Source organism: Trachemys scripta, chromosome 5, assembly GCF_013100865.1.
Source record: "Trachemys scripta elegans isolate TJP31775 chromosome 5, CAS_Tse_1.0, whole genome shotgun sequence".
NCBI lineage: Eukaryota > Metazoa > Chordata > Testudines > Emydidae > Trachemys > Trachemys scripta.
In genome coordinates this window covers 114,627,243-114,651,969 of record NC_048302.1, presented here as the reverse complement: position 1 = coordinate 114,651,969, position 24,727 = coordinate 114,627,243, and the positions used below count along the sequence as shown (strand labels likewise).

The following is a 24,727-nucleotide window of genomic DNA, read 5'->3' as shown; positions in this document are numbered from 1 at the left end:
CTGTGCTAGCAGGACAAAATTGCAATAATGCAACTTGGCAATTGCATCCTCTTTTCAGGGATGAATATGTAAACCTGCATTCAAAAAAGTTAGGCATATTTTGTGGCTTAGTCTGAAATTACTGAATGGGTCCTCTGAAAGGTATAGCTAGAACATGTATTTCCAGGGAACATTTTGTCATGAAAGTCAAGTTTGCAGTTTTGTATTCTTAACTGGGGAATTGCCCACAAATAATAGTAATAATACTAATATATAGTAATGTTATATAAGTTTTAAAAATATTCAATGATGTGATGACTTTTTTTTTTATATCCATAGTCCAAGATCAAAAAACAACGATCCAAGAATAGAAATAAGATAGATCTTCTGAAAAAATCTTTGGAGGATAAAATTCGCATCTATGACGAACCGATTACAGATGAAAATTTGAACAAGGTAAATGTAAATGTTGTTCTGTATGGAACTCTGTACATTGATGCTCAACAATTACAAAATTACAATAATTTCCTATAAATACATGCATGACCAAGACACAGAGAGGCATGGAGCTCAGACTAGATGATCATAATCATCCCCTTCTGGCCTTAAAGTCTATACATCTGTGATATGCATAAGTATGTAAAATATTTCATCTCTTTGTGCTTGTCTCCTGGAATGTCAAGATTATGTTGCATTTAAAATAGATTATCACTTTGTGATTTTTGTTGTAAATGTTAATGTTCATTTTGTTTCTGTGAAAGGTGACAAGTTCCCATGTCTGAATACTGGTGTTTCCTGTTTATCATAAGAACACAGTGATGAAGCTGCCACAAACAATGAGCTTCTAGAAAAATTTCTCATCTTTGCCTGTGGCAAACCCAGTGTCCCAGAGGTGCATGTACTGATCAAGACGAGCCTGGAGGAACTGGGGAAATCTATCAATTTGCTTGTCCCTTTCAGTAACAATGCTTATAGGGCAACCTGGAAAGTTTCTTCCTCTAGGAAAATGTTTTCCAAATATGTGACATTTGCTCTATTTTAAAGGAAAAATAATTTACTCTTTGGAAGTATTTTTAGGAGCAGCATAGATAAGTCTATTCCAACAGGGACGATTCGAGAGTATCAACATAGGGATGAACTGAAACAGAGGTAAGGAAATCAGGGTGGCAGAATTTTAACAAGATCCAGAGAGCTCCCTCCAGTACGTCTGTGTCAGAGCAGGGTATAACAATACATGTCCCTCACAACCCCTCCAGTGTGCCTGAAGTACTCTGCTCTAGAAAGCTCACTTATAGGGTGAGAGAATGATTGAGGTTCCAGGCTGATTTGATCCTTGACCTCTCTGCTGAAACAAGGATGCCTGTGATGATGATAGGAACATCTGTCCACGAGGAACTGAGTGTAGGCCATTACCTCATTTCACATAGATCACCAAAATCCTCCCCCATTAAAACTCAGATCCTCCTACTGAAACACAGCCTGAACAGCTGGGTTGGACTGGGCGCATGAAGGGGAGGAATTCTCCTTGTGCAAGGAAAAAGTAACCCTCTGTGACCTCAGCGCAGGTAGAGAATAGAGTATCAGTACTGTAGTAGATCCCCAGGCTCCACATGTCTCTGAATCACCCGTGTTCCACTCTCTTCAATGTGCATATACACAAGGAGTCCTTGTGAAGCAGGTTGCACATCACACAGGAGGTGCACACCCACTTCATGACTTCCACAGATGCTGCTGCTGCTACCTTGCACAATAGACCTATCAGAAGTGGGGTAAAAAATTTCCCTTAGTGTCCACTGTCTGTCCATTCAACCCAATAGTTTTGTCACTGATTTAGTGGAGCAGGATCAAACTCTGATAGCTCCAACTCCATTGAAAGCCAGGCTCAGGGTTTTAGAGTGTAAAGCCAGAGGGGCAGGGACCAACTTTTACTTTGGTTTTGTACCGTGACGATTAAGATAGGAGCCTGCCTCTACTATAAGAGAAAGTAGAATACTGCAATAAATATAATAATACAGGAGGAAAGAATGGTCCTGCAGTTAGGGCGCTAGCCTGGAGCTTGGGTGACCCAGCTTCAGCACCCTGCTCTGCCATAGACTTCCCATTTGATAGTGTGCAAGTTACTTAATCTCTCCAGGCCTTTGTAAAATGCAGGTAATAGCACTTCCTTACCCTACAGAGGTGTTGTGAGGATAAAAGCATTAGACATTATGAGGTGGGTGCTGAGATACTGTAGTAATGGGTATCGTATGAATACCATTGATAAATAATACAAATAATAATCTGTTAAATGATTGCCTTGTTAAGATTAGTTTTCATATATTTAAGATAGACAGTGTAGTTTGTTTGATTACATTTCCAGCAATCTGTATATCCTTTACCAGGGGGCCCAAGGGAATAGGAAATACTGGATGCAGTATGTTTTATTTATGGACAATTCTGCTTTAATGTGACACTAATATTTTGAGGCAGTAAATGTGCTTGATTTGTGTAACTTCTATAGCCCTTTTTATCATTTAATTGATGGAGAGTTTAATTTCAATTTAGTTACAGCACCAGGCTCGCTCTGGAGTTCTTTTGTAATGTCCTTGCCTGTCTTCTTTTGATTTGAGCTGCATGTTAGCTCCCAAAGGCCACCTACTTTATCCCAATCAGGAGAGTAGATTATTATTAAGGAATTAATGATCACATATTATCACTAGTATACCAGAAATGTGACAAAAAACCTTATCTTGTGAGTATAAATAAAGTTTTTCATTCTTTCCCATTGCAATTCATTGTCTAGGTCCTCATTCAAATTCCTGCCCATTAGTATTTTTTATATTTGTTTTCTTTAATATAAAGGGTTTTCCTCTTCTCACTCACTATTGCCATCCAAAATTTTATGACCAATTCAGGAGGGTGGGGGAGAAATGTAAATATGGAACAATGTTAAATTTTACTACTTTTCCATTGACTACTGCCACTTCCTACTATCCCGCTTCGTTTTTTTTGACAATTTGAATGCTGTGTGTGAGAGTTGGCTCTGAGCTGCTCAGTACTGCAGAAGGCTCCTGAACTCGGTGAGTAGAAGTGATGCTTGAAGAAGAAAGCAGCAGGGGGGATATAGTCTTCCTTATAGTCTTCCAAGAGGGCTGCGTGAACAAGGATTATAGATAGGAGGTAATGTGTTGGGAGGATATGGAAAGAGTTTTGAGGCCTGATTCTGAGAGGTGCCTGCAAATCTGTTATATAGTTTTCCTGATTGGACTCAAACAGAATATGTCCTTTCTTCTCTAGTTGTGTCTTAGTTGCTCAGCTTTCAAGCTGCCCCATGGACATGGCATGAGGAAGTGGAAGTTGTACAAGACGAAAGGCGGGCAAGAGGCATTATAAAAGAGCTCCAATACGAGTCTGTGCTGTTCTGCAGATAAGCAAGAAGACTATAGGACTTACAGAAATCAAGCACAAAATATTTACAACTTTTAGCACGATGAGCCTCTGTCCCTAACTAGGGCCTCTTGGTGCTATTGGACTGCAAGTAGTAATTAATATTAATTATAGACGTCATTAAAGATGAAGGTCAGTGCATCTTAGGAGCAATTCCTTTATTTGTAAAAATTAAGTGAGAGAGAGAAAGGGCACTAGTAGCAACTAGAGTCAGTAACGAATATGGAAATTGAAAGTTAACACTTTCAAGTGAAGGGCTTATTTTAATGGATTTATGTTGTTCACTTAAATTTAAAGAAAGTCAGTTGATTAGGAAATTGCAGATGGAATCAGCAGCAGGAGAGTATGTCGAAGACGCATAACTTGATGCATTTTCAGCAATGATCCGAGGAATGGAAAACCTACTTTATGAGAGGAGACTCAAAGAGCTTGGCTTGATTAGCCTAACCAAAGGAAGGCTGAGGGGAGATATTGCTTTCTATAAATACATCAGAGGGATAAATACCAGGGAGGAAGAGGCGTTATTTAAGTTAAGCGCCAATGTGGACAGAAGAACAAATGGATATAAATTGGCCATCAACAAGGCTTGAAATTAGGCAAAGATTTCTAACCATCAGAAATGTTTGAGTGGTAGCCGTGTTAGTCTGTATCAGCAAAAAGAACAAGGAGTCCTTGTGGCACCTTACAGACTAACACATTTATTTGGGCATAAGCTTTCATGGGCTAAAACCCACTTCTTCAGATGCATGGAGTGGAAAATACAGTAGGAAGATATATATACACACAGAGAGAGAACATGAAAGATGGGGGTTGCCATGCCAGCTATAACAAGGCAAATCAATTAAGGTGGGCTATTATCATCAGAAGAAAAAAAAACTTTTGTAGTGATAATCAGGATGGCCCATTTCAAACAAGTTGACAAGAAGGTGTGAGTAACAGTAGGGGGAAAAATTAGCATTAGTTTGTGTAATGACCCATCCACTCCCAGTCTATATTCAAGCCTAATTTGATGGTGTCCAGTTAGCAAATTAATTCCAGTTCTGCAGTTTCTCGTTGGTGTCAGTTTTTGAAGTTTTTGTTGTTGTTGAAGAATTGCCATTTTTAGGTCTGTAATCGAGTGTAAATTTCCCCATGCTAATTTTCCCCCCTACTGTTATTCACACCTTCTTGTCAACTGTTTGAAATGGGCTGTCCTGTTTTTTTCTCCTGCTGATAATAGCTCACCTTAATTGATTTGTCTCATTAGAGTTGGTATGGCAACCCCCATCTTTTCATGTTCTGTGTGTGTGTGTGTGTGTATATGTGTGTGTATATATATATATATATATACACATACACACACATTCCTACTGTATTTTCCACTCCATGCATCTGATGAAGTGGGTTTAGCCCACAAAAGCTTATGCCCAAATAAATTTGTTAGTCTCTAAAGTGCCACAGGTACTCCTCGTTCTTTTTTCATCAGAGGAGTAAGTTCTGGAACAGCCTTCCAAGGGAAGCAGTGGGGGCAAAAAAACTAACTTGGGTCAAGACTGAGCTTGATAAGTTTATGGAGGGGATGGTATGATGAAACTGCCGACAATGGCATTAGCTGATCTGCGACTGCTAACAGCAACTATCTCCAATAGCCAGTGATGGGACACTAGATGGTGTAGGCTGTGAGTTACTGCAGATAATTCTTTCCCAGGTATCTGGCTGGTGAGTTTTTCCCACATGCTCAGGGTCTAACTGATCACCATATATGGGGTTGGGAAGGAATTTTCTCCCAGGTCACATTTCTCCCAGGTCACATTGGGGGGGGATGGGGGGGTTCGCCTTCCTCTGCAGCATAGCATACAGGACACTTGCAGGTTTAAACTAGTGTAAATTGTGTATTTTCTGTGTCTTGAAGTCTTTAAACCATGATTTGAGGACTTCAGTAGCTCATCCAGAGGTTATGGGTCTATTACAGGAGTGAGTTGGTGAGGTTCTGTAGCCTGCGATGTGTAAGAGGTCAGACTACAGCAGTGGTTCCCAAACTGGGATTAGTGAACCCCTGGGGGTTCGTGAAATGTTACAGGGGGTTCTGGGGGGGAGGGGAAATTCCCTAATGGTGAACAGAGCTGTCCCTAGGGACCCCGGGCAGCACGGGGCCAGCAGCGTGGAGCCCATGGACTTCCAAGAGTTAAGCAGGTCAAAGCAAGCATATCTATCACACTGAGGAGATTTAAACTTCAAAACTCCTTATAAGAAATGGAAAGGGAGGTGAATATTTTTTGCTGTTTTTAAAATTAAATAGGCAGCTAGTATTGTTTTTAAAATTATTATGAAGAACAAATTTAAGCTTTGTTGTAACATGCATTGTTTGCCTGGACTGCTCAAGACCTGATTGCTTGTGTAGGAGGAACTCTTTGAGTTGGCTTCTTAAATACCTTCATGCTGTTTCACCTCTGATATTCCTTGATGAAACCTAGGAGCCTTGTCTTATAACAGGCTTATTCAAAGTGATACAAGCTGTGAAAGTGAGATCTTGGAAGCATGTTGCCATTTTCATAATGTAATAAAAATACTGTAATGATAAATAATTAATAATAAATAGTGTGCAATAAGCATGTTGTAAAAACAAATTTTATCTTTCTAAGATCACTGCTTTTATAATTTATACTCAGGTAAAGGAGAAAATCCCTGGAAATATTCATTTTTAGGAGGGGATCGTGAGACTTGACATTTTAGTGAAAGGGATTCACAGGTTGTTAAAGTTTGGGAACCTCTGGACTAAATGATCACGATGGTCCATTCTGACCTTAAAGTCTTTTAGATTGTTATAGTAGAAACCAGCATTTTATATGCCTGTTTACTCTGTCTAGTGCTACAGTAGTCCTCTGCTTTTGGCCAGGGGTTATTTAATTGGGGATTCAGAGTTTGATCCATCTTCCACTGAAGTACATAAATAAAAAGTGGCTGAACACACTTGAGTGCATCCCCATTAACAATAATATGTTTCTTATTGTGGATGGTGCTTAATAACATGCAAGTGGAATCCAAATTTCTACTTCCTCTGGCTATTTTGTTTCTAATTCATATAATATACCAAATTGGATGGAGAGCCACAAAACCTTAGACTGTTGAATCATCTGATTCTCATACTGAGTTACAACAAAAGGGTGTATATTTCTGCCAGTGACTGTCACTTTTCCCCCCCTTCGAATTCCACAACTATTAAAGCTCACATCCTTGCCTCAGCTTTAAAGTGAACGTGAGCTATCAAACTATATTTTTTTGCTTATTCATTATTTATTTTAATGAGTTTGAAACCTGTATTGATGGTGATCAGTCGTTTACTCATTCATCCATGCATTATTCATTCATTCACTTCCAGACTTCATGCATGTATAATTCATTAAATCCTACATCTAAAAGTGAGCTTCCTGTGAAGAGGAAGGAAACATTTAGTCCTATTGTGTTTATACTTCTATATCATAATTTTGCATAGCTTTTTACAGATGCACTATAAACCTCTTTGAAGACATTCCTTGCCCCAGAGAGACTCCTCAAACGTTACTGCTGGTGTACCATATGAAACAAATCATGCTTCAAGCATGTTTTTCTCATTTTGAAGATATTGCAAAAATAAAATGCATTCTGGTGGTTAGTATCCTGCACTTGTACATAAAAGTTGGAAGAAAACAATGGGCTAGATTCTCAACTTACATAAATTATCATAGCTCAATTACATCAGTGGACCTACAACTGTTCACACCAGCTGAGGAACTGGCCTAATATGCTTAATGGACAGCATAACAGAAGCAGTTAGCATGCTGGCTTAGGACTTGAGAGACCACAGTTCAGTTCCTTGCTCTGCCACAGGCTTCCTGCGTGACTTGAGCAAGTCACTTAGGGCCAGGCTTTTAAAGGTATGAATGTGCCTATCTGCTTCTTTAGGCACCTAAATACCTTTAAAAATCTGGCCCTTAATGTCTTTCTGCATCTCAGTTCTTGGTCTGTAACTGGACTTGAGAGTGTTCCCACTGACTTTAGTGGGGCCAAGATTTTACCTTTGGCCTCTTGTTTCAAACTGGGCATCCCAAAATTGAAGCACCCCAAATTATTAGTCATTTTGGAAATACCTTGTCATATTACAATACTGATGTCTGAAAAGTGGTAATATAGAAGCTACCATCAACAGTATAGCACTTTGTCTAGCACCCTTTCCAAAGAAGACTTAGCCCATTGCAAGCCAATATGCTCAGGCTAAAGGTAGGCTACAATGTAATCAGAGGTGAGACTCTGATTCAGACAGGAGGGAAGTTACTAGGAGCTCCTCAAGGATCGGTCTTGGGGCCAGTCTTATTTAATATTTTTATTAATGACCTTGACACAAAAATTTGGAGTGTGCTTATGAAATTTGCTGATGACACTAAGGTGGGAGGCATCATCAATACAGATGGGGATACATTATACAGGAAGTTCTGAGTGGCCCTAAAGACTGGAGTTGCAGAAATGGGATGAAGATCAATTGTACAAAGTGCAAGATCATGCACTTAGGATCTAACAGGAATAATTTCTACTACAAGGGGGTCTCATCAGTTGGAAGCGATGGAGGAGAGAGACCTGGGTGTCTGAATCAATCACAGGATGACTATGAGTCACCAATGTAATGCAGCTGTGAAAAAGGCAAATGCAATCCTAGGATGTATGAGGCATTTCCATAGCAATAGAGAAGTATTTAATGTCATTGTACAAGACACTGGTAAGACCTCACTTGGAATACCATGGACAGTTCTGGTACCCATATTCAAGAAAGATTAATTTTAAACTGGAACAGGTTCAGAAAAGAGCTACTAGGATGATCAGGGGAATGGAGGGCCTATCTTATGAGAGGATACTGGAAGAGCTTGGCTTGTTTAGCCTAGCAAAAAAGAAGACTGAGGTGAGATATGATTGTTCTCTATGCATACATTGGGGGGTAAATACCAGAGAGGGTGAAGATCTATTTAAGCTAAAAGACAATACTGGCACAAGAACAAACATATAAACAGGGCTTGAACAAATTCTGGCTGGATATTAGAAGGTTTCTATCCATCAGAAGGGTGAGGTTCTGGAACAGTCTCCCAATAGGAGTTGTAGGGGCAAATAATGTAATTAGTTTTAAGAGAGAACTGGACATGTTTCTGAGTGTAATTGTATGATGGGATTATTTGTGATGGTAGGGGGCAGGGCTCGACAGCCCTGGGGCTCACTTCTGGTTTATAATCTTGTTCCTGAAGCTCATGCTTCAGAGATTCAGCCAGCCACCACCAGGGGTCAGGAAGGGAATCTCCCTCCCCTCCCCATCTCCATGTATTCTGAGAGGATTTCTTTTATCTCCTTCCTCTGAAGTATCAGAGAAGGCCACAGCTGGAGATGGGACATTGTAGGGTAGGTCAGGGCCTCTGAGGTGGCACAGAACATTCTCTTTCTCAGACACTTGGCTGGCTGGTTCTTGCTCACAAGCTCGGAGTCTAACTGATCGCCATATGTAGGGTATGGTTTTGTGGGGTTTTTTTGCCTTCCTCTTCAGCATAGGGATGCGGGTCACTTGCCAGGATTATCTGGGTATACATCACATGATTCTTTCCCTGCCATTGCAGGGGCCTTGGCCTCTGGTGCATCTTAGTCTTTCCTATACTCTGCCTGTGGCACATAATATTCTAGTTGCCTGTGAGTTGTAATACTCTGGTTTCATTTCAGTTGGGTTAGTGTGCAGGTGCTAGGTGGTGCTGTACAGGAGGTCAGACTAGGGCCTGGTCTACACTACAAAGTTAGGTCAACATAAGAACATCAGAATGGCCACAGTAGGTCACACCAAACGTCTATCTAGCCCAAGATCCTGTCCTCCAACAGTGGCCAATGCCAGGTGCCCCAGAGGGAATGAACAGAACAGGTAATCACCACGTGATCCATCCCGTTTCCCATTCTCAGCTTCTGGCAAACAGAGACTAAGGACAACATCCCTGCCCATCCTGGCTAATAGCCTTTGATTGACCTATCCTCCATGAATTTATCTAGTTCTTTTTTGAACCCTGTTATAGTTTTAACCTTCACAACATCCTCTAGCAAAGAGTTCCACAGCCATAAGCTGTGTTAGTTCGATTTAATAATGTATGTGTCTACACTGTCGAGTCCCTTCCGCCCACCTAAGTGGCCTGTAAAATCGACTTCTGTATTCCACCTCCACGAGAGGCGTTGTGCTTGATGCGACATCCATGGGTCAACATGGGGATAGTTTAGACCCTGCATTGTGTAATTCGAATGAATTGGCCTCCAGAAGGTGTCCCACAGTGCTCCGCTGTGACCGCTCTGGAGAGCACGTTCAACTCCACTACACATCAGTCAGGTACACAGGAAACAGCTGCTCCCCTGTTAAAGCCTTGGGAACTTTTGAATTTTCATTTCCTGTTTGATCAGCGTGGAGAGCTCATCAGCACAGCTGCAGGACATGGAGACTCAAGGCCGCAAATGCGCTCCAGCACGGAGTACATAGGAGGTGCTGGATCTTGTTGCTGTGTGGAGAGAAGAGTCTGTGCAGGCAGAGCTCCAATCTAGTGGTCGTTTCTGGCCTGAAACTCCATCACTGCAGCATATGTAGACACACCTGAGTTAGCTTTGATCTAGCTAGCATGGGTATGGATAGCAGTGAAGCTGTGGCAGCACAGGCTAACTGCTCAAGTACATACCCAACCCATGCTGCTGCGGCTTATCTGTTCTTGTTATTAGAGCTAATTACATCAGAGCTCTCTACGTGTGCTGTAACCACATTTCTGATTGCAGCGTAGACATATGCTAAGAAAACGTTCAATTTTTTTGCTTCGGTATTGAAGTAAGGCACAGTCCTGCCACCTGGCCTTTCTTATACAGCTAGTTCATAAGTAAGAGTATCTTGAAATAACATTCTGACTTTTGAAAGGAAGTTCACTTTGACATGATAAAAAAAAATTCTGATTCATGTTGGAATTGGCTGTCTTGTATAATCTAAATCAAAATCCTGATTTGCATGATGTTCTGTGGAAGTTTTTATCTTTATTTGATTTCCAATCAGGGCCGCTGGAAAGCAGTATACATCTTTGAATGCTCATGAACTGCTGAAATGTGAGGATATGAAAGAAATGGTGAAGTTATTAGCATTTCAATGGAAAGCGTTGAACAAAGGGCCTCAATTCCATTTTAACAGATTTCTTACCTTTCTGCAAAGAATATACAGACTTTTCTGTAGTTTGAGTCCTCCCTTGTACAAACTGAAACATAAAAATGAGAAACAGGTATGTCTGGGCCCAGACTGAGATACTTGGGCTGTTCTCCAGATAATAGAGGCAGATAATAGAGGCAGCTCAGATTTGTCCAGAGGACTCCAAGGTTTGCCCACTCCCCTTCCACCTTCACTCCCATTTTCTACCACTGGCTATTCAAAAACAACAGTAGTTCAGCAATCCTGCTTTATCCTTTAGCATCCTGGCTTTGCAAGATAATATTGGGGGTAGCAGTGAGCATTATTCTTCCTTCTCACTCGCCCCTCCTGCCCCCAATCCTTCATGTATGAGATGAAAAATTGGGGGGGATTGTTGCCTGAATGAATGAGAGCTGCTGTTGAGCTACTTCCCTTCTCTGCTATGGCAGGGACAGTCAAACAGATCAGCAGAAAACAAGCCCATGTAGTGCATGCACCATGTGTAAGGAGACTGCAGGAGCCACAACAGGAGGGCTCTGCCACTATTGTTCCCAGTCTGCAGACCTTTGCTCTGCCAGGAGGAAAATGCTGAGAATATGGACTTACTTGTTGGGCCTCCCACACCAGTGGATGTGCTTTGCAAGGGCAAGTCTTGCTTTTCAGCCCATAGGACTCAGTAAACTGCACTATCCTCACTGGTCAAGGCCTCTCCAAAGTAAGTCTAAAAACTTCCCCCAACATCCTGGTCCAGTCTGCTTCTAGAGGGGAAAGGCCCAGGTCCCATCCGGGATTCTTTAGGGTATGTCTACACTGCGATAAAAAACTGTGGCACGGAGCCTGAGTCTGGGTCAGCTGACTCGGGCTTGCAGGGCTTGAGCTTCGGGGCTAAAAACTGCAGTGTATATGTAGGACCCACCCCCTGCAGGGTCTGAGAGCCCAGCTCTGGCTCGAGTCCAAATATCTACACTTCAATTTTATAGCCCAGTAAACCCAAGTCAACTCACTTGGGTCAGTCAGGCTGTGTCACTGATCTTTTATTGCAGTGTAAACATACCCTAAGTGAACAGTGGAGACATTTAACATCATTTTGGACTCTGCTTCTTCACAAGAGGAGTATTAGGGTCTCTAAGGGACGTTTCCTCTGCCAGTACTGAGACTTACTGTGGTTATGGTTTGTTTCTTTAAGTGTTCCAGTATTATAAAGAAGTGTTTGTGCAGGTTGGCAATTTCCCCCACGTGTTGATCTGTCTGCAGCATTCTAAATATCTGACACACTCCAGCTGCCCCTTTGCAAAACTGTCTGATCTTCTTGAGATGCATACAGGTACAGAGAAAGTATTGACTGCACAGTTGGAAAAAGATTATCATGAAACAACTCTTCTTTATTCCTGTCACGGAAAAATGTGGTAAACTGAATATAGGGCATAAGCAAAGGCAAAACAGTACCAACTCCACGCATTTAAAAACCATTTGCTGGGCCCCAAAATCATGCAATTTTAAAAAATAATCAATGTTGCATTCTTTTTGTTTTCCTTCTGGTAAATTTTTCAAGCTTTTCTCCACAACCATGAGGATTTAAAATTGTATTATTTTAATGAAAACTGAGATTCCTATGTAATCACTGGATTCCAGGAGCTGGAAAAAACATCAACAATCACAAGATTCACAATGAAACCATGGGAATTGACAACACTGTATCACCACAACCAGTCAGTTTATTACAAAGTAAACTTCCCTGATAGCCTAGAACCAGAGTTTATATGTGGTTCCATGTGACCATCAAAATTGAGGCCCTCATAAATTCCACAATACTGTGAAATTATGAAAGCAGCATTTACATTAAGCCTTCTTTTCATTTCCGGGCCGCTAGCCAAGGGCTGCAGAATCTACAGGTTCTGTGGGGAGGGAAGGGAGAATTTCATATTTTCCAGATATTTTCCCCATGTTTGCTTTGTTTTATTGTTTAAGAAAGAGATTTATATTGAATAACAATATGGTTAAGATACATTTTCTGTCTGTTAAGGCAGAATTATGCTAGTAATATCTAGAATGTACCTTTTGCATGCACGTTGCTTCTTTAGTAGGGCTTTGTACCACAGGCGCCGACTTTCCAAAGTGCCGGGGGAGGGGGGTGCTCCATCCCTGGCTCTGCCCCAGTCCCTGCCCCCACTCCATCCCTTCCCCCAAGGTCCCACCCCTACCCTGCCTCTTCCTGCCCAGTTCTGCCCCCTCCCCTGAGTGCGCCGCGTCCTTACTCCTCCCCCCTCCTGCCCAGAGCCTCCTGCATGCCATGAAACAGCTGATTGTGGCAGGCAGGAGGCATGGGGAGGGAGGGAGAGGTGCTGATCTGTGGGGCCTGTCGGCGGGTGGGCAGGAGGTGCTGTGTGGGGGTGAGCTGATACGGGGGTTGCAGATGGGTACTCAGCACTCACCATTTTTTCTCCGTGGGTGCTCCAGCCCCGGAGCACACACTGAGTCAGCGCCTATGCTTTGTACTGCTAGGCTTAGTTGATGATGGTCAGAAGAATTTTCTGCAGATAACTTTCTTCCTCTGGTGTTCAAGGGCATCTCATGTAATTCAATGGAAATTTTAGATAATGTCACATGAATCCTCTTGAATAAGATTTGGTTGCAAATCACATTTTGAATTTAGCTTTATATATTGGATAACAAAATTTGAATGATATGCAATCCCCTCTCGACAGCAGTCTTGTCAGTAATAATGCCAGAGAAAAATTCATGTGCATCACATTACCTGTGTGTCATTTTAGGGCTCTGAAAAATCTTCTGACAGTCTGCTAAATTATTCTTAAAAGGTAATGAATGGGGTTAATATATTATTTCATATAATTCTGATTAACATAAATAGACAGGTGATATGGTTATGAAGTTTGAGATATTGTCTCTGGGATATAGAGCCAGATCCTCAGCTGGTGTAAACTGTAATTATCATTGACTTCAGTCTAGGCTTCAGGCTAGTCCAGTGTACTCCAATTGAGGACCAGGCCCATACACTTCTTCACATGTTAACACACAATTCCCATTACCATTAACAGGAGTGGTGGGCTCACCAAAAGGAGACAATCCAACAAAATGGCTTATTGGAGAGAAGGAAGGATTTATATTAATTTGAAACACCTTGGAATTAATTAGCTAACTTTAAACACAACTCCTTTGATATATAATAACTTTAATATTTTATAACCCGAAACTTTTATGATGCCTTACATCTGAGAATCTCAGAGCACTTCAAAAGCAAAAATTTATGTCCTTGGATGATGATAGTGATGGTGGTGGTGATGATGATAAAAAACCCATTGGATTAGGAAAGTATTAATTAAATCCTTGGATTATAATAATAATTAACTCATTGGATTAGGAATGTATTATTCCTGTTTTACAGATAGGTGAACATGCATAGAGAGATTAAGGCCCAAATATTCAAGTGTCTGCTAATTTGAAATGCCTCAAGTTTTGGGTTCCTGACTTGATACCAAGCTCCTGATTTTGGAGGTTTTGAGCAGTCACAGCTCCCACGGACTTCAATTGATTTTTTGGCAGCTATGAAAATCAAGGCCTGCATATCTAACATTGTGCATCTGAAAACCTAGGCACCAAAAGTTGGTGGATAATTTTGAAAATTTGGGCCCTTGTGAATTGCTCTAAACGATAAAGGAACACTGTGTGCCAAAAATTGGTCTACAATTCAGATCTCTTGATTCCCTCTGCTTTAACCACAAGATCACTGTCTCACACACAATACCCAGAATTACTAGTAAACTTGGGTATTTTCTGAACATCCAGAAAATATATAGTGTAAGATGAAAAAAACCTCCTCTGACATACTTTTATCTACTAGGCATTGGATCTTTTTTTCCCATTATCTGTACTGTGACATACACAGAGATTTTTCAGTCTCAAGTAAGGCAGAAATAGGAGAGAAGTAACCATCTGAGCACTGAATCCAAGTCAAGGTAACTGAACGATCCCATCCCACATGGTGTTGCAAAGAAGCAGACATTGGCTGATGCAGGCATGGGGAAGAACATAAATACATTCAAGTTTCCAGATGTGGCTACAGTGAGGTACCATAATCACTGGTGGCAATAAATTCATCCAAAACATATTAAAGTTTTTGAAATGTCTCCTATGAGTCTCCCATTCTGCAATAGATATTAGTTTTTATTATTTGTACTGCATTAGCACTGGGAGGCCAGGGTTGTGTTAAACTAAAACACAGTCTTTCCCAAGAAAGCCTGTAGTTTAAATTTAAGACAAGAGACAGCCATGGATGGGACAAAAAGACAGGGAAAGCACAGGGGACTGTCCTACACAGTAATAGAAACAGTAAAAATGTCAAGGTTCTGCAACGATAGTAATGCACTTAAAATGTTGTCACTTACTTTAGATAATGATACTTCAGCATATGCAATATTTTTGCCAAGTATAGTGAATTGTGGGGCTTTCATGAAATTCCGAGGCAATATTATCTAAGGCACACTTATGTATATGACCACTGTAGCTAAGAAATCTAAATTTTGTTTTAAAGAAAACAAATATTTTAAATAAAATTAATAGTTTTATGTGTTGAGTAATGTACAAGAAATGACTGTTCTTTTTCTCTCTCCTCCTCTTCCCCCCACCCCGGATAATTTCCTTGCGTATTATGTCAATCATGTGGCAGCCAAATAATTATATATTTTTAAAAACCCTAAAAATGCTTATCAGGTTTTTGTTAATCTTATTACATTTGGTGTTTCATTATTTTCCAGGTCCATAATGAGTTGCTGCTTGAAAAGGAGCATCAGTTGCATTCTCGGGAGAATAAACTTGGAGAGTCCATTGCTGCTTTACAGTTCCGAAAGACTGATAAGAAGTCCAAAACATTGGAGATTTACACCGCTATCATAAGTGTACAAGCTTTGCTTCTGGAAGAATTGAGCACATCAAAAATACTATCAGAATCAGAGTGTACCCACATTTTAGAGGCACATAATCCTGTAAGTAACAAAGTGCTGAGAAGGGTAAACTCTTCATGGTTCAGATCATCAGCTGGTGTAGCTTCATTGACTTCAATCAAACTAGGTTGATTTATACTAGCTGAAAATTTGACCCATTATTTCTATAGTTTTGGCAGGGTGTGTGCATTTATATGAAAGCCTTATGTGAAAGAAATACAGATAGAAAGTTACAGTACTGTTTAAACAGAAGATAAGAATATTATAGCTAGAAAGATAATATTATTTATTATTTGTATTACGGTAGCACCAATAGGCCCGAATTGATATCACAGCCTCTCTTGATAAGATAAAGCAATATTTTTAACAGGTAACTAATTAATATTTCATTATCTTGATCAAACAGTAAAGGGCAGGAGAGTAAATCTGAGCGAAGACTAGTAAATAATTTTCATGACCAACTTTCAAAATTTGTCACATTTATGGTAGTGAGAGCTATGTGATAAATTGCCCGATCATGTGATAAGCTTGAGTTATTGTTTGTGCACCCAGAGTATATACAGTGTCTCTCTCTCTCTCTCTCGTTGTGCATGTGCACACAGTTTAAATAACAAAATCTTCAGAAAAAGCTTTTGCTTCCTTTTTGTCAATTTTTTACAGATTTGGCAGTTTCAGAATCCTGTTGGGTATTTTTAGTTCTATGCTATATAGTCATAGGGAAGTGTGTGTGTGTGTGTGTGTTTGTCTCCCATTTGTGACGATCACAGTGGGAATTGGCAGAGCACTGAAGTAGAACAAACAGAATGGATTTTTAAAAGTTAAACCTTTTTGCTAGAGGGCATCATTAGACAGATATCACTGTGAAAACTCCTACTTAAAATTTAATACTGTCCTCTCTGGAGAGCCTTTCTTAAAGTGACAATATGTTAGTTTAAATATGCTCTTCTGAGTTTGTTTAATGAAACATTGTATTAAACCTGTAATAGCTATTTACAGTGACAAGAGAAATAAGATCAAGGCTGATAAAGCATTAAAAGTAATTTCATTTTGGTTTAGTGCCTGTTTTGAAATCTTAGCTGTGATGCCTACAAAAAAACTTGACAACAGTTAGGCTGCTGTTGTGTTGAGACCACTGCCTGTCATGCTGACCGATGATATTTAATTGTTTCTTGTACTTCTCCGTCCGTCTGTCTGTGTCCCTCTGTCTCTTATGTTATAGTTATTTTGTAAACTCTTTGGTTTACAAAATAAGTATAAGGCCTCCTTTTTGTTCTGTGTTTTTACAACACCTAGCACAATGGGGTGCTCGTCCTTGACTGGGACTCCTAGGTACTGCAAAAATACAAACAATACAATAATTACAACAGTGCAACGGTATGCTGAGACACTACCAGGTTGCTAATACACAAAGGGTTAACTCCAGCACTTGCACAGGTGTTCAGAGGAAGGGATATAAATAGGGCTGCTGGCGATAGAAGAGAGAGAGAGTATGTAGGGTTTCTTATCCAGGCTGTGAGGGCTGGGTTGAGCCCTAGATTGGGGAAGTTTTTGTTTGTTACTATTTGTGCTTATGCTACCTGTTTCGCTTGGTTTATATAGACCAGAGGTGGCCAACCTGAGCCTGAGAAGGAACCAGAATTTACCAATGTACATTGCCAAAGAGCCACAGTAATACATCAGCAGCTCCCCATCAGCTCCCTCCCCTCCCCGCTCCCAGTGCCTCCTGCCCACCTGCAGCCCCGCCGATCAGCGCCTCCCCCTCTCTCCCCGCACCCCCCGATCAGCAGTTTCGTGGCGTGCAGCAGGGGAGAAGGGGGGAAGAGGAGTGAGGGCACTGCAGGCTCAGGGAAGGGGGCGGGAAGGGGTGGAGTGGGGGCAGGGCCTGTGGCAGTCAGGGGTTGAGCAGTGAGCACCCCCCAGCACGTTGGAAAGTTGGCACCTGTAGCTCCAGCCCTGGAGTCGGTGCCTATACAAGGAGCTGCATATTAACTTCTGAAGAGCCGCATGTGGCTCCAGAGCCGCATGTGGCTCCGGAGCCACAGGTTGGCCACCCCTGATATAGACTCTCTCCTGCTGAATAAACTTCCCTGCCTGTTGCTACATTTTTTACAGTCTTAGAAACCTGTTAATTAAAAACCACTAACACCACATCAGATGATAGCTCGTAACTCTATTGATGTAACCATTCAGTAGAACAAATTAATGGTTAACTGTATGTTAACTTCATTAATCTCGCTACAAATAACATGTTTTTATTTCTGGCACTAGCAGTTAGTCTGCATTTATTGTTATTTTTGTTATGGACGTGCATAGGGCCCCATTGTATTAAGTGCTGAACATAGAGTGACCAGACATCCTGTTTTTAAAGGGACAGTCCTTTATTTAAGTCCTCCTTAGTAGTTGATTCAGTATAACTAAAAATTGTCTGCATGAGTTTCTCACATTGTGTTTCAGTAACTTTACCCTGCTTATAAATCAGGAAGCTGTCTGACATTTCAATCTTAGTCATATGGATATTATACATTCCAAGTGTCTCCTACGTTGGAAGGTTTCAGACAGTATTGCCCTTTAGCACAGCAATAATTTACTGGTATCTTTAAGCATTGTTCGGATGCTCATTGCATACTAGTTATGTTTAGTGAAGCCGTCACAATGAACTGGAAAGTGTAGTGATCACAAGCGATTGGAAAGAATGAGAACAAAATTAAGTAATATTGCAAACCAATGATACCATCTTTTTCTTAACTCCAAACGAAAATTGTTCTTCCAAGATGAATTTTGAATTGTTCTTATCATTGTACATTTTCATACTCTAGGAGATTGAAGAACTTGACAGAAAGTTGGAATATGAAATGTTACATAAGGAGACGGCTCAGCAGCAGCACCTATTGAATAGGCAGAGATGGACTCCAGATGGATTGGGACTTTCAGATGAAGTTGTGGAAATTAATGCAGAGAGACAGGTGTCTGCTCTGCTGTGTCAGGCATTGAATAAGTGTAAGCAATTGGTAAATCTGCATCGGCAAAGGTAAGGCTTTTTGATATTAAGTATGACAGCCTTTTTCTATATCTTAGTCATTGCAAGCAGTCTTCAGAGAATGTAATATACCATATAGAACCAGCAAGCTAAACATTCATTCTGTAAACTCTTCAGGGCAAGAGTTTATGTCTTCATGAAGAACACCCTACTCTGCTGCGGGATTCTGGGCACCATTGCAATATATCCATTCGATAATAATAAATCCATTGACTGTGAAAATGTATTTGAAATGTAGTGCCTTACCTTACAATCAGTCTTTCTGGGATCAACCAGTGGACTAATGCTAACACCTCACATTATCAAGCACGAGACAAGGGTTGGTTCCAGTTCACTCAAGCTCAAGAAAACAGAATGAAAGACACAGTCTCTGGGAAAATACTTCCCATCAGATGCAAGCACTTGAATTTCAGTTCCACCACCACCCTGCATCCATTTTGCTGCACATTGAATACACTTTTCTGTTATGAGTGTTGCTAGGATAAACAAATTGTTCTAGTGAAAGAGGCCATTTTTAGTTACACACATTCCTTGAATTTCATGTAGCACTATGAGAGAGAGCTTTGCATTACTAAGTAGGTGTCACTTGGACTGATTTGTAAGGAGTGGCATTGACAGGCTTCAAAAGGAGCCCTGTCCTCTGCCTTCTGGATCAAGAATTTCAGATTGGGTCCTTTGCAGTCTGGGGTATGTGCATCCCCAGAGCTATTTTAATTGTTAAAGGGCCAGTCCACAGTGGGATCTAGAGGAATGTTTCTGTGTCTTGCTGCAGAAGACTGGGGAAAATAAATAGGTAGGTAGGCCATTACTCTCCCTCCAGCCCCAGGACAGAAGTCCAAGCTAACCTGTCAGCAGGCCCTTTAAAGAAACAGCAAGTAGAGCAATCTAGCGTGAAAACTTGGTGGAGGCAAAAAGTGTCTAAGCCAGGTCCAAATGACCCAGAAAGATGAAAAAATTGTCTTTGGGCTTGAGTCTGAAAAAAGAAAATAATCAGTGATCAATGAGCAACTCTTAGCCTGAGAAGACTCACAACCTGGTAAGTATTGTGCGTGAGCTTTGAAAAGGACACAGAGGGAGAGGGGAATCAACTATCTGCATGTGTTGAAGATGTTTCAGATCTGAGTTTTGTAACTCGTGCTCTGCATGTTTGCAGGAGACCATTGCCCTTCATTTTTCTGACTTTGTTTTTTATTACACCACTCCAAGTCTCATTTCTTCCCCAACTCCAGCATTAAAGTCTCCCAGAAGTAGAAGATTGTCTTCACTGGGCATAAATTTGATTGTCATCCAAATCAGAACAGAACTGGTCTTATATTTCCCCTGTGCTGTTCATGGTTGGTGTACAGGCTCTGATAAGAGTCTCAAAGATGTTAGGTTTCAGAGTAGCAGCCGTGTTAGTCTGTATCCTCAAAAAGAACAGGAGTACTTGTGGCACCTTAGAGACTAACAAATTTATTAGAGCATAAGCTTTCGTGGGCTACAGCCCACTTCTACATATGCATCCGAAGAAGTGGGTTGTAGCCCACGAAAGCTTATGCTCTAATAAATTTGTCTCTAAGGCTTGGTCTACACTACCCCCCTAATTCGAACTAAGGTACGCAACTTCAGCTACGTGAATAACGTAGCTGAAGTTCGAAGTACCTTAGTTCGAATTAGTTCGAACTTACCTTGGTCCACACTCGGCAGGCAGGCTCCCCCGTCGACTCCGCGGTACTCCTCTCGGCGAGCTGGAGTACCGCAGTCGACGGCGAGCACTTCCGGGTTCGACTTATCACGTCCAGACTAGACGCGATAAGTCGAACCCAGAAGTTCGATTTCCAGCCGTCGAACTACCGGGTAAGTGTAGCCAAGGCCTAAGATGCCACAAGTACTCCTGTTTTTTTCAAAGATGTTACTCTCTTTGCTCTGTTCTGAAGATCTGCTGGCAAGGCAAAGTGTCAAACATTAACATCCTTGAAAGAGCAAAAACAACCAGCATTGTGGCAGGGATTATTAAAGCCCAGCTTAGATGGACAGGTCATGATATCAGAATGGGTGCTGATAGACTCCTGAAAAACATCCTCTATAGTAAGCTGAAACTCAGAAACTGCAGGAAGAGTTGTCAACATAAAAACTTTCAGTAGAATCTCAACTCATGCGGCATAAATATAGGTGACTTAGAAGACACAGCCCAGGACAGACTTGAATGGAGAGAAACTATTTCTAAAGGTTGTAAATACTTTGAGAAAGACAGATGTGAAAACTGATTGAAAAAAAAGGGCCAAGCTTCATGCCAAGTCTTCAGCAGGAGCCTGTTCATTCCCATGCAACATTGGTTCATTCCCATGCTCCTTGTAGATGGGACTATGCAGCCACAACAGAACACATGAGATGCTTTGCTGTTGTCAGATACGTTGGACAGTAACACAGCAGGGTCTGGCTCTTGGAGAAAAGGGGAAGAAGTGTGGTGTTCTTAGTTTGTTTGAAGAGGTGTGCGGTAAACCTTTTAACAAAATCTGCCAGTAAAATGTTTTCTGAATGGATGAATTTTGGGCATTGATTTCTTATCACATGAAATACTATGCCTGGGAAGATAATACTAATTTCATCTTTCCCTTCAGCTTACAAGAAGAGCAATGGAATGATGTGGTGCTTGAAGATCTTCTGGAGAATATAGAAATGAATACATTTTTGGCACTTTACAGCCAGGTAAGGGTGTAATTAAATGAATTCCCACTTTTTAATCTTTGCTGTATCTGGAAATCAGTTAAGTGAACAAAAAGAGTAATTTCATTGAGATCATAATAGTAAACACTGTGCTCAGTAATAAATATTTTCCATTGTTTATCATGTTTGTATAAAATTTGCATTTCACTCAGCTTGGACAGTGAAAATTGTCTGGTGAGTTACTTGTGTATAGACAGTTTCACTTTTTGGTTTTCATGTGTTAGAACAATGCTGTTTAGGTTTCTGATGCTGAGGGAGAATATTTATATTGAAAAATGTATATGTACACATATATATTGATGTGAATATTCTCCAGCAGTATTATGAACATTAATAAACACCATGCTCTCTCTCGCTCTCTTTTTTTTTATATACACACATGCTCACACACAGTCATTTAAGAAGAAATAAACAAGTGGCCACATCACAAAACCACCTCTTCAGCTAACATTATTCATCACCCCTGTTGGCTGTCTGAGCTTAAATGGCATGGAAAAATGAACTACTGTCCCTCACTCAAAGGTTTTCCCTCCGGGCCATGACTGAGGCATCTGGGCAGTGCTATGAAATTTAGCAGTTTTACTACCTGTGTCATCCTTAATCCACAGAAAAGACAGCCTTTAGGGCTCTCACTCCGTAAGCTGTCACATACACAACGGATTATTTAAACCAATTTAGAAAAAAACAATGGGCACCAGAAAGTAAAAAGTTTAACAAAATAAATGTATTTTTAGGAGTCCTGACTTTGGCAATGTCCCTTTAACTATTATCTTTTTAGAGTTAAAGAAACAAATTTCATAATCGACATTCAAATACGGAAAGTCTCAGCCATATTATCGCCCTTCCAAATTTTTCCTCCAAGAAAGACTTGCTATCTTTTTACTTATAGTTCTTTGCGACTTACGTCACGTATTCACCACCATAATGCACGTTATATTGTCCCCTTCATCTGTGAATTAACAGAATAGTAGATCAACTGTTGATTACTTAGCAATGGATAAATATTGTTATGGTGATGACAACATACCAGATAACCTGTCTGTTTTTTTGACTGGGTTGTTTTGTGTGTCTTTGACTATGTCTACACTACAGACCTTACAGTAGCACAACTCTCCCGTATAGCTGCTTTATGTCGAGGGGAGAGAGCTCTCCCGTTGGCATAATTAAACCACCCCCGACAAGTGGTGGTAGCTATGTCAGCGGGAGATGCTCTCCCACCGACATAGCACTGTCCACACTGATGCTTTTGGTGGTGAAACTTATGTCAGTCAGGCTAGTGTTTTTTTCACATCCCTGACCAACAAAAAAATGTACCAATAGAAGTGCTGGTGTAGACAAAGTCTTAGTGTGTTTTAAAGCTCATTATTCTGCTGTATATTTGTGCTCATTGCATATGATAAAAGTTGTCGAAGTTGTCATGACCAGCATTATCAACGTACTAGTTTTAAATTCAGACTTTTTCATTCCCTTTGCTGTATTTGATTTTCTTCTTTGCTTTTCTTTCTCTAAAACATTTTATCAAACCATCTCCGCAGCATGCTGACTTTGACAGTTTGACATACGGAAAGCAGACATGGCTGCCAGTAATCACTGAATTCTATTTCATCCATAAATTCCCTCCCATTATATTTCCATCTCCACAGCTTACTGCATACAAAGTTCGCAACATTTTGTCAGGACTCTATTTGTGCAAGTGATAGGAATAAAAGCTTGCAGCCAGAAAAAAAAATTTCCAGTGCACACTTTTGTAGATTATTTCCCACAACATTATAAATATTCAAGAGATGGTAACTTTTAAGCTTGGTTCTAAATTTGTAAAACTGTACATTCTGTACATGCTCATAACCTTTTTTTGTAATTTGCACAATACTGCTAAGAGACTTTCCAACTTTATTTTTAATAATTTATTTATTCGTGGAACTGTATAAGATTTAACAAAATTCTTTTGACAACAACAAGAAGCTACATTTTAAGGGGCAGCAAAAGTTGCAGCATCCTTTGGATGGTTTGTTCAAGTGAGGCCCTTTCCGCTAATCCCTGGTGACAGTCTGCTTGGTAATTAAAGATTGCAGGGTACTTTTCCAAGAGAGAAGAAGATAATCTTTTGTCCTGTTCAACATTCCCCTCTCTTAATAGAATAGGTTCTGGTGTTAAAGGTTTTGTGTAAAAACATAGTGCTTCAAATACAGTATCTTAAATATGGAAGGTGTTAGATAAAGCCAAACACTATTTAACATCAGGAGAAAATAAATGATCAGATCAGATATAGAATTGCAAGTATTTTTAAATATATGTGAACTTCACTGATTTCATGCTTTAGAGCATTTGTCATCTGCCTTCATCATTTGGTGAACTCTTTTCATGCTAATTTTTTTCCAACTTCTCATTATATATTTATTCTGCACCATATGGTGTTGCTGCAAATTATGAACAGAGTGCAGACTTTAAACAGCATAGGTCCACTGTTCCACTATTAGCACTCCCAATACCTTCTCTTGGTTGAATTATAAGACATTTAAATGTGCTATTTTCTGATAAACACTTGGACTAATTTGGAGAATAGTTTGGAGCCTCAAATTTACCATTATGTAGTTTATTTAGCAATTAAGTGGTCTGGGGAAACCACTCATTTGTGGATCAAGAACACTAAAACCAGAGGATGAATAGTACAGTAGGGTCTCAGTCTTGGTGCTAGCCATGTTACCGAGCATACATGGGTAAGCATAGTTAGAGGATGCACAAAACAAGCCAGCTCCTCAATTCCACAGCTCGTTTACAGAAGAGCACTTATCCTGAAATGTTCCCTGTTCTAGGGAATGCTTTAGGATGTTTGGAGAGGTTCTTCCTTGGTTGCTGTTGTCTGGAAGGATCAAAGTTTGGATAAACACTATCTCCACTACAGCTCCAGGCATCTATATCGCTAATAGTGTGTTTTTATTCAGATTCTGTGGCATTTAAAGAGCCAGAGGTTAGTGCATTCACCTAATGCATGATGAAAGATGGAGAAACAACCCCCTAATAATAGCTGAGTACTACCATTGCTGATTCTAATTCATTTCAATGGGAATCTTTTCCCCAAATCAATTTTGTCCTTGTGTTAGTTTTTAAAGGAGTCTTCCACATGTTTCAGATGAAAGGTGGTGTCTTTCTTTTGGGGTCTGTATGAACTGGAAAGGAGGTCCAAAAGCAAATAGAGACATTTCATAACCTTAGTGACCACAGGAATTAGGAGTCCTGTAGCTTAGAAGTAACTAATTCTCTGATTGAGTGGAGGGAGAGAGAACATGGCTCTTCTCTGCTAGTTACCACAGAAGGATGATAAGTTTTGGAGCTCTCTGATACTCTTTGTGATGCTGCTCCAGAAATCTCACATCACCAGAAAGTAGATGGACAGTGCAGCCAGCTAGAAGGTATTGCCTTCCTGTAATGAGTTTTGCT

At 40.5% G+C, this 24,727-nt stretch overlaps 1 protein-coding gene across 5 annotated transcripts in view; it reads left to right on the top strand.

Moving 5' to 3' along the window:
* The window catches only part of EVC2 (EvC ciliary complex subunit 2), a 163,539-nt gene that overhangs the window by 120,815 nt on the left and 17,997 nt on the right, over positions 1 to 24,727 (top strand). For all 5 annotated transcript variants that reach the window (XM_034771841.1, XM_034771839.1, XM_034771842.1 and 2 more), the window contains 4 exons: positions 319 to 435; positions 15,361 to 15,588; positions 18,363 to 18,574; positions 21,184 to 21,271. In XM_034771841.1, coding sequence (XP_034627732.1) covers positions 319 to 435; positions 15,361 to 15,588; positions 18,363 to 18,574; positions 21,184 to 21,271 — 645 coding nt within the window. The remainder of the gene's footprint in view (positions 1 to 318; positions 436 to 15,360; positions 15,589 to 18,362; positions 18,575 to 21,183; positions 21,272 to 24,727) is intronic.